General features: G+C 43.2%; 1 protein-coding gene across 2 annotated transcripts in view; it reads left to right on the top strand.

The window, feature by feature from the left end:
• PTPN14 (protein tyrosine phosphatase non-receptor type 14) overlaps positions 1-10,907 on the top strand; it is a 192,975-nt gene that overhangs the window by 124,424 nt on the left and 57,644 nt on the right. For both annotated transcript variants that reach the window (XM_065936217.1, XM_065936218.1), the window contains exon 4: positions 9,093-9,190. In XM_065936217.1, the coding sequence (XP_065792289.1) occupies positions 9,093-9,190 (98 nt within the window). The remainder of the gene's footprint in view (positions 1-9,092; positions 9,191-10,907) is intronic.

Consider the following 10,907-nt stretch of genomic DNA (forward strand, 5'->3'; position numbering starts at 1 on the left):
AATGAGTTTTTCTAGTTTAAAAAGAACCCTTGATTAAATTATGGGCTATTATTAGGGAGCTTATTGTACATATAAACTGTACTTGGATTCCCTGTAATTTGTTATAATTAATGCAAGAGTTCAAGAGCAGAAAGCAAGGATCAGGTTGTGGCATGCTTTGCTGTTTTGCAACACCTGGCTATTATTGGCCTTTTTTCACCAGCAGTCAAGGCCCATGTGTGTTTGTGTGCATTTAAACAAACATTATCCTTTTTAGGAAGGAATTGCAATCCTGTGACTCATTGAAACTTAAGGAGCCTAGGTAAGAAGTTAGGTGTCTCTGGCAAAATGGAATATTGATCAGTGATTGCCAAGACAGTCTTGTCTGTATGTGTTTGAATGTGTGTACATGTTTGTATTTTCAGGTATGCATGTGTGTTGGCTTGTAGTGTAAAAAAGGCAAGAAGAAAAACTTTCCCTTTTAAGGTTCTCTTTGTCGAGTTATGGTTTTAGCCTTTTCCTTTCTTTTTCCCCTCTCTGTTGGTTTGTTTCAGTTTTGCATAATTGCAGACAGTGTTGAAATCTGTCAGCCACTTGATGATGCAGAGTTTTAATTGACTGTCAACTTGGAACATTTCATTAAACAGGAAAGATTTCAGATAGTGCATTGCTCAGGTACCAAACACAGTATTATACTTGAGTAATCACAAACTGGAATCTCCTTGGAGGCTTTGAGGACAGAGGGGCTGAGAGAGAGGAGCCTTCAGATTTGTCGGGTTGCATGCTTACGTATGGGCTTCCCTGATAGCTCAGTTGGTAAAGAGTCCGCCTGCAATGCAGGAGACCTTGGTTAAATTTTTGGGTTGGGAAGGTCTGCTGGAGAAGGGAAAGGCTACCCACTCCCGTGTTCTTGAGCTTCCCTGGTGGCTGAGCTGGCAAAGAACCCACCTGCAATGCGGGAGACCTGGGTTGGGAAGACCCCTTGGAGAAGAGAAAGGCTACCCACTAGAGTACTCTGGCCTTGGAGAATTCCGTGGACTGTATAGTCCAGGGGGTCACAGAGAGTTGGACACGAGTGAGCGACTTTCACTTTCACGCTCACGTATGTACTGTTTATCTGGTCCAGGCAGACGGAGAGCTGGGTGGGCCACCCTCGCTATTATCTGGATTTACAGCTGTGAACACCCTTCTGAACGGCTGGAATGTGCTATTCCTCCCGTATGGGCACCTCTGTCAGTCTAAGAGTTAGAATTATGCTTTGCCATCCCATATCCCAGACTTTGAGGGCAGCTTATCTTCAATCCCCTCCTTTTTTTTTCCATAGTAGAGAAATTTGTATGTTTACTTCTTATTGGCCCAATATAATGCCAACCAGAAAGGAATGCGAGTGTGTCAGCACCTCTGGCAGTGTCCTGAGAGAACTGGGTTTCTGGGACATTCTAGCAAGATTCTCCTGATATTGCTGACTTTACTAAAGAGAGTTTTCTAATGAGGAAAGGACAATTTAAGTCTTACCCTCTTCTTAATAATAGCAGTGGCCAAACTGTCTTTCTTTCTCTCTCTCGTCCTCCCTCCCCAGTAGTTTTATGGAAAAGCTTCACAGTTTGAGGATTTTTAGGACGGGTTTTCAGGGCACCGATAATGCCCCGTCTCTCTAGGTTTTCACAGTCCTACTGACCGTGCGCGTGGGAAGAGGCGGGTTGATGGGACTGACCTTGAACTGTAGAGACGGGAAAGGCATGTGTAGCTCTCTGATGGCGACATTACACGTGCACAGATCGTTAGGTGAACAGAGTGCTTTTACTGACCTGTTCTTAACTATGAAAGAGCATTTTCTTTCTGTCCCAGATCTCCCTGGGCACTGGGCGGAAAAGAGGTCAATCTGTGGATGGTATGTGCTGATCGCACAGCTTCAAGTGTTATTAATACCTTAATTGAGTGAAGTCTGTGTAAATTTTAATGACCCATAATAGGAAAGTATGTTTACTCAATGCAAGACAGTAACGACTGTATGTAATACTGATGATGAACTCCTGTTTACTCTTTCAAAACATGTTGCATTTAGAAATAAATGCATTTAAGAGACTAGTCTGCACCTGCTTCTGAAGATGGCCTCTCCTTTTAGGTAGGAGCCTGTAATCCGAGACCCCCGTCTCTAGATTTTCCTTTTATCCTTCAGTGCATCTTTCAAGGTTGTCAACGAGTAGTTAGAATGCATAGCCCGGTCTCTTTTTCCTTCCTTCTGCCTCCGGGGGAGGAACGTGAACTATCCCAGAGGCTACTGCTGGGAGAAAACACAGATCTGAGTAATCCACAGGCCAAGCTCTGAAACATGTCGTGTAATGTTTTCTCAGAACAGCCTCCGTGTCAGTGTCTGTCTCGTGTGCTGTGGCATAGATCTAACAGAGGGGGGAGGGCAGCGTGGTTGTGGAAGCCTGGGATCGTGAAAATCACCCGGCAGTGGTGTTTGTATTTTCCTTTCTCTCTCTAATGTGGCTGTGCTGCGCGGCTTGCAGGATCGTAGCTCCCCCGGTCAGGGATCGAGCCCAGCAGCGAAAGCTTCGAGTCCTAACCACTGGACCACCACGGAATTCCTGCACTTTCATTTCTGCAGTACTTTTTGACTTCAGTGAAATCGATGACTTGCCTACAACGGCTGGGAATCTGACCCCACTGTCATCGCCTTGTGGTTGCCGTGCAGAAACGGATCTCCAAGCTCTGGTCTGTGTGGTCCTGCCTTTAAGGAGCAGTATTACCTTGGACCAGTCCTTCTCCTCCCTCAATGGAGTTTCCTTCTTTAGAAACGAAAGACCCAGACTTGAGTTGTTGAAGTCCTTCCCTTATTATAGGTTAGGCTAGTTCACGCTGCCACAATGCGTGACCTCCAGCTGTCTGTGGCATTCGAAACCAAAGGCTCATTCCTCGCCATCTTCCATGTCCACTGCCGTCTTTCTCGGGCTCAGACTCACTGAGCAACAGTACCTACTTGGGTGCTGCAGATCTCACAGCAGAGGGAGGCAGAACAGGGAGCCAGACACGGGCTTCGGAGGCTTCTGCTTGGAATCCGCACGTGCCATTTCCTCCTCCATGTCACTGACCCCAAAGCTAATCGCAGAGTTGATTCAGTAGGTGGCTGTGACCCCCTGGGAGAGGCAGCCCCGTGGCGAGTTTCGGCAGACATTCAGAGCAGTGACAGTGACCTTTGACCCCCCGCCTCCACCATCCTGTGATTTCGGCCCAGGCTCTTGCCCTTGTGGGTAGACGCCCAACCAAAATCACATCTTGATTTTATTTATTTTTTGGCGGCACAGCATGTGGGATCTTAGTTCTCTGACCTGGGATCGAACCTGAGCCCTCTGCCTTGGAAGGCAGAGTCTTCACCACTGGACCGCCAGGGAAGTGCCTCCAAGTCACATTTTAAAGCTTTCAGATTTTCATGTCTATCCCACGTTTAAGGCGTTTCTGCTGAACTGGACTTGGGAAGAATATTTCATTTCTGAGAGGGGTGGGAGGAGCCCTTTAAAAGCAGCACGTACTCTGCCTCTGAGTTCTCTCTTCTTATCTGTGGTTCTGTGGCAGTACAGTCCATACTTTCCAGGCCAGCACGTGGAATGCCTCAATCTGAGAAGTATTAATAGATCTGCAAGTGAAATAGGCTTGCACAGTGCTTAGATAGAGCCCTCATATGTGAATTAAAACGAGAGATGAACGACCTTAGCAGTACATCTGTAAACATTGACGCTAATGTTATGGGGTATAATTTTGAAAGAGTCCTTTGACACCACTGGCAGGAGTACTGAATGCGTTATTGATATAACTCAGTGTGGTATTTTTTTAAAACTTTCTTTTCATAATCGTAGGGAGAGGAGGGAACATGGAAAAGTCACTTATTTTCTCAAGTTTGTATAGAAAATATCCTGAGGCTGGGAAAGACTGAAGGCAAAAGGAGAAGGGGATGGCAGACGATGAGATGATTAGATAGTATCACTGATTCAATGGACATGAATTTGAGCAAACTCTGGAAGATACTGAAGGACAGAGGATCCTGGCATGCTACAGTTCTTGGGGTTGCAAAGAGTTGGACATGACTTAGTGACTGAACAAAAACAAATTCAAGACAGATGAAACCTCTAGGGATAGGTTCTTAGTGACTTCGAGTTTCCAGGTGTGATGTTTAATAGCACCAGTTACCAGGAAGCCTTTGGGTGAAGTATCACCCAGAGAAACCTGCATTCAATCCACAAATTAATATTCCCTGGAGATTCAAAACAAAAAGCTTTGAAAATAGAAACATTACCTTTATTCAACAAGCACAATTATGTTCACTAATTCTTAGAGAGAAAGCAAAATCTTCACCTAAAACCATTCATTGGACCTCAGCAGTCAGATGGACTATTTCCAGGTCTTTGAATATAAAAATTATTTAAGTTTTCCTTATGGGCTTGGGTTTTCAAAGAGGATCCCTTTGGAAAGTTGGCAAATGCTTACTTTCCTGGCACAAAGATTGGTTTTTTTCTTTTCCCCCTCCACCCAAACCTATGACAGGGTGGAGTGGAGTATACTTCCATGAAATTGCATGTTTCCAAAATAGGATTCACTGTTACATTTGACTTCTGTTAGAATTGAATCTCTAATCAAAAATAAGCAAAAACCAAACACTCTAGAAATAGAATTTCAGCTCATATTCTCTAATTTGGTCTTCATATAGGATAGAATTATTATATTTTATAAAAGTGCCTTTTGAGCAGAAATGTAGCAAACAATCAATTAACAAAGTGGTTCAGATTCCATTCCCATGCCTGTGATCTCATGTAGTAATATCCACAATCTCAAATGGCTGTTGTACCATATCATTAACGCTATTCAGATTCTCTTGTAGTCTGGATGGCTTCCAGGAAAGAGCACTGCATTCTTCTGCTCCTTGGTTTCATTTCCCAGTGTTAGACTATGTTTAACCTAAAGGACCAGGAAAAATCCTGGTGTTCCTGTTTTCCTCCTAGCTTTCTTCGAGGAGATCAACTAATAGTGTGTATCATTAGATTATGGTTTTCGGCATGAATCTGTTGTTTAAGTAAGGACTGTAAAACCCTGAGCTTTGCTTGTATTGGTACTTAACAAGGGTGCATGCTCCTTGAAGAAAAGGTGCTAGTGTAGAGCATTTTTGTTGGGGCTCTTGATTTGCTGAATGAAACCATGGAACTTATGATCCTTGGCACTTGCCATGTGCAGGCTGGCCGTCTGTCCCCTGGGAACAGGAGGCATGCAGGGAGACAGGAGGCGTGTGGATCCCGGGAATGTATGGGACCGCCCTTCTGTGATGGTCACTCTTCTTGGATAAAACATCTGAAAAATATGCCTGAGCTTGGGGACTTGACCTGAGTGAACAGGGAGGAAAAATGAAAGCTAGAAGGTAACATGTAACATATTTTAACTCTGCAGCAATTCAGGTTTCCTTAGTCTTCAATACTTTGATCCGCTCTCATGCTGTTTCTTTTAATTCGTGTACCGTTATTGCTTCAAAATATTTTCATTTACTCCAGTTCTCTCCTGTGAAGAATGATCAGGCAGGTCGTGGCTTCCCCTTTTCCCGCCATCGTATGTTATTCCCAGAAACTCCGTCAACAAAGAAACACACACAGACACACACACACACACACACATACACACACGTAAGGGTGGGGTCTTCAAATTTACAGGGTTTTAAAAAGTATCCTATCTAGTATTTGCTCCAAACTGTGCACATTCAGAAGCAGCAGACCACCACCTTATTACCAGGAAAAGACTTTCAATCGCAAGTTTTTAGATGTAACCTCTGTTCCTGTTTGTTGAAATTTAGACTCCATGATGCCTTTAACCAGCTAAGAATACAATGAGTAGATGAGGGCAAGGCAGTGTCCTCTGGACTCAGAGTGGTGAATGGACACAAAGATTTTTTTCTCCACATACCAGGGACTTGTCTCTGAAAATCAGCAAAGATACTTGTTATGTACATTAATTGATTTTGGTGAGTTCAGTTCAGTTGCTCATTCGTGTCTGACTCTGCGACCCCATGGACTGCAGCACGCCAGGCCTCCCTGTCCATCAACCACCTCCCAGACTCAAACTCATTTTCATTGAGTCGGTGATGCCATCCAGCCATCTCATCCTCTGTCGTCCCCTTCTCCTCCAGCCTTCAATCTTTCCCAGCATCAAGGTCTTTTCAAATGCGTCAGCTCTTCTCATCAGGTGGCCAAAGTATTGGAGCTTCAGCTTCAGCATCAGTCCTTCCAGTGAATATTCAGGACTGATTTCCTCTAGGATGGACTGGTTGGATCTCCTTGCAGTCCAAGGGACTCTGAAGAGTCTTCTCCAACACCACACTTCAAAAGCATCCATTCTTCGGCGCTCAGCTTTCTTTATAGTCCAACTCTCACATCCATACATGACCACTGGAAAAACCATAGCTTTGACTAGATGGACCTTTGTTGACAAAGTAATGTCTCTGCTTTTTAATATGCTGTCTAGGTTGATCATAACTTTTCTTCCAAGGAGCAAGCATGTTTTAATTTCATGGCTGCAGTCACAATCTGCAGTGATCTTGGAGCCCCCCCCCCCCCAAAATAAAGTCTGTCACTGTTTCCAGTGTTTCCCTATCTATTTGCCATGAAGTGATGGGACCATATGTCATGATCTTAGTTTTCTCAATGTTGAGTTTTAAGTCAACTTTTTCATTCTCTTCTTTCACTTTCATCAAGAGGCTCTTTAGTTCTTCTTCGCTTTCTGCCATAAGGGTGGTGTCATCTGCATATCTGAAGTTATTGATATTTCTCCCAGCAATCTTGATTCTAGCTTGTGCTTCATCCAGTCCAGCATTTCTCATGATGTACTCTGCATATTAGTTAAATAAGCAGAGTGACAATATGCAGCCTCGATGTACAGCCTTAATTGATTTAGTTAGCTGATTTTGACAAGAAGTCAAATTACTGACTCACAAGTGGACCCACTGAGATGTAGGGAAAATAGGGGAAGGTTGGTACAAACATTTAGATATAAGATGAATAAGCGCTGAGGAACTAATGTATAGCGTGACTGTGGTTGGTAACACTATACTGTATGTGTGCTCGGTCATGTCTGACTCTTTGCGACTCCATGGACTGTAGCCTGCCAGGCTTCTCTGTCCATGGGCTTCTCCTGGCAAGAATACTGAGTGGGTCACCTTTTACTCCTCCAGGGGATCTTCCTGACCCAGGGTTCAAACCCACATCTCCTGTATCTTCTGCAGTGGCAGTCAGATTCTTTACCACTGTGTCACTTGGGAAGCCCTGCTATATTGTATAACTTTGTATAATTGAATTGAAATTTGCTAAGAGAATAAAACAATTTTTAACCAAAAAAAAGTGAGAATAAATAATATTCTTATATATATATATAAAATAATGGACCCTATAAAATGATTATGAATATTTAAGGTGAAAGATAAAATGGTAGTAGGAAAAATAGGTGGCTTTTCTAATAGATATTAAATTTGACTAGAAAAAATCTTTAGATAACTCAGAGTGTTGGTCTTTCTAATTGTAAGTAAAGGTTTTCCCACCAGAGTCTTCCCTAGTGACTCAGATGGTGAAGAGTCTGTCTACAGTGTGGGAGACCCGGGTTCGATCCTTTGGTCAAGAAGCTCCCCTGGAGAAGGGAATGGCAACCCACTCCAGTATGCTTGCCTGGGAGATCCCATGCGCGGAGGAGCCTGGTGGCCCCAGTCCATGGTGTTGCAGAGTCGGACACGACTGAGCGACTTACACACAGTTTCCCACCAGAGACTGAGTTGGCTGTCTTTACCCTGTGCTGTAGACTCAAGAGGAAAGAAGTAGAGACTGTTTTGTAGAGAATGCCAGATTCTTCTTCTCAAATAGGAGCTAGGTTGACATGTAATAGGCTTCCCTTGTGGCTCAGACAGTAAAGAATCCGCCTGCCAATGCAGGAGACCTGGGTTTGATCCCGGGTTGGGAAGATCCCCTGGAGAAGGGAATGGCCACCCATTCTGGTGTTCTTGCCTGGAGAACCCCATGGACAGAGGAGCCTGGTGGGCTATAGTGCATGGGTCACAAAGAGTCAGACGTGACTGAGCGACTAACACTTCTACTGACATGTAATGATGTCCATGATATCAAGGTAGAGACAGCAATCATTAGCTCTCACAACTGATTGCCTCTCTCCAAGAGAGCAGGGCTTTGGGTCACTCCTGAGTTCCCTTGATTGACGTGCTGAAGTTCTGAAGACATTAGAGAGTTGTGGTTACCAGGAGCAAAGAGGTTGTTAGCATTTGCCAAGAATTAATGCCTAAAAAGTGTGACTGTTCTAGAGGTAGTTTGTTTTAAGAGTACATTCAAAGGAAGTGGAGTCCTGGGATGTAAAGGTTTGGCGTGAGGAGATTTCTAAACGCTTAGGTAATTCTAATTATGATTTTATTGGCAAGGAAACAATAGCGCTCTATTAGCTTCTGAGAACAGTGGTCTGGTCTGAGGTTGCTGTTGTATATGGGCACATTTTGTCTGTCTGCACTTTGCTGCTTTGAGGATGTACTTTGGGTTGGAAGGCTCAGTATCGCATTCGGTTAGATTTTTATGAGTCACAGATGTGGAGGGTGAGGCTGCCTCTGAAAAGCTTTATCCTGTCCATTAGCAGAATTCTAAATGACTTGGCCCGTTTGTCTTCTAACCTCTATAACCTTGGGATTTAAAAAACAGTGTGCGTCCATAATTTTTTCCCAGGAATGCACACTGCTGCGTGCCTTTGGCAGCCGTGTGTTGTGGGCGTCCAGGTGTGCAGGAGTGCCCCACCCTCAGTCTCTTGTTATGAAGAGCTGGTCCTTATCAGTAGTTCATCCTGCCGGCCTGCCATGGAATGATGTGATGAGAGGACTTTCGAACTCAGAGCGAAGGGGCTGTGGCACCTGCCACATCAAACAAAGACAAACAGGCAGAGGTCATTTTCCATCTTTTATAGACCTGACCTTTATCCACATCACCTGTGTATCCTGCGGTGTACACACGGGGTCAAATCTAGAGGCATTCATGGCGTGGGAATATATTCCAAGTATGTGTTTTTAAGGTTATTTCTTCTGTTTCCATGAATAGATATCAGTATTACCTGCAAGTCAAAAAAGACGTGCTGGAAGGGCGGTTGCGGTGTTCACTGGAACAGGTGATCCGGCTGGCAGGCTTAGCTGTGCAAGGTAAGAGTGGGGACTGGTGTGCGACAATCCATCTTGTCTTGAATGCTGACACCGCTAGCCTCTTGGAGGGAAAAGTTAAATTTACTTAAATGATCCCTTCATAACTCTTTTTACATTTTGAGGCATCTTACATTAAAAGTGCAGAGGCAGTGACTTTTGGTGGCAGGATGGTGGATTCCTCAGAGCTGTTCGCAAATTGCTCAAGCTTGTATAATTTTAGTTTTATTTGAAGAAATAGCAGCTTTCGTCCTGCCTCTAATTAAAGCTCCATTGCAGGGCTTGTAGACCATTTTCTTAGAATTTTTCCACTGCCCAATGTGGTCATATTTTGTGGCTTGATGTTATGACTGTGTGACTTTCACATCAGTTTCAAGTGTGACAGCTTAAGACATTATAGTATACTTTATTCTGACAGTTAAAGAGAGAAATTTAAAATGCAGTGTTGTAATGTGAGATAGCTAATGTGTATCAGAGTCAATTTATCTTTCAACCTACCCTACTTACATCGATCCAAATCCATCAGACAGCTGTTGTTTTTTTTTTTTAAATCTTCTGTAAATTTTTGCCCCTATTTGTGTAGCACACTGTGTAATCTTGTACAAATATTTATACATTGTTCTTTATTGACTGGTAGCTTCATTGTCTTTAGTCATGTTAAAAACAAGAAGATAAAAGACAAATTTCTTTTTAAAAAGAAACATGTTTCCCTTGCAGTAGCCACTTTGCTTAAAATCAGATACCATCCAAATGTACCCTGCCAGCTGCAGAGTCTTGCTGTGTGGGTTGTTGTTTTAGAAGCTGTGAACTGAACTTCTCATCCCAAACTCTGCACTGAAGTTAAACCTTTTGGATTTAAAATGCTTAAAGTGGCAACCTTTCCTTGATAACTTTCATTCCTGGGATATTAATGGGTTAGTAGTTTTGGTTGGCCATGTTATACTTAGTAGTTAGCGTCTCCCTGTGGATTGGAAGTCTGCAAAATGCGTGTTCTCATCTGTTCGCCTTAAGAATGGAAGGGAAGGAGCAATGCCCAGACTGTATAGCAGAACCATCCGTGGTTATAATTGAAAAATAAACAGTGGAGAAGATACCATTAATGGGAGATGAAAGGAAAGATCTGGTGGGTCCCTCATCTTCCAGTTGGGTCTTTTTCCTTTAAGTGCTTCCTTTTCTTCTTCTTCTTCTTTTTTTAAACTCTCTTTTTTCCCCTCTCACTCTTCAATCATTGGGCTCATTACAAGCATCCTGGATATTGGAGGGACCTCGGTGATCGCTTTCAGGATGAAGGAAGTTGGTGAACTTACTCTGGGGTCCCTTTTACTTGGATCCTTGAAGTTTGCTATTCAGTCTGATGAAATCCTCTAGCTATAAAATGTGTAGAATAATTTTTCTGAGAACTTTCATTGGGCAGTTAGAAAGGCACATCAACAGAGATATAAGCTGTGACAAAGTATGATAACAGATCACCGACCTTGGAGGAAATAGGCAGAGCTCTCGGTCTTTGGTATTTCCAAGGGCCTCACCTTGTAATTACTTGTAGGAATTTACACATATTTGTAGGTGCAACCTTGCCTTCTTGGTAACGTATTTACACTGGCCTTCTGTGTGGATCTGCTTATTCTTGTTACCTTAAAGATGTCTGGACCCATTTCTACCTTATAGTGAACATTTTTCATGAAATTTAAATATCATACTGTTTTGATTTTTTTTGTTGTTG

This window comes from Muntiacus reevesi, chromosome 5 (assembly GCF_963930625.1).
Source record: "Muntiacus reevesi chromosome 5, mMunRee1.1, whole genome shotgun sequence".
NCBI classification, from domain to species: Eukaryota; Metazoa; Chordata; class Mammalia; order Artiodactyla; family Cervidae; genus Muntiacus; species Muntiacus reevesi.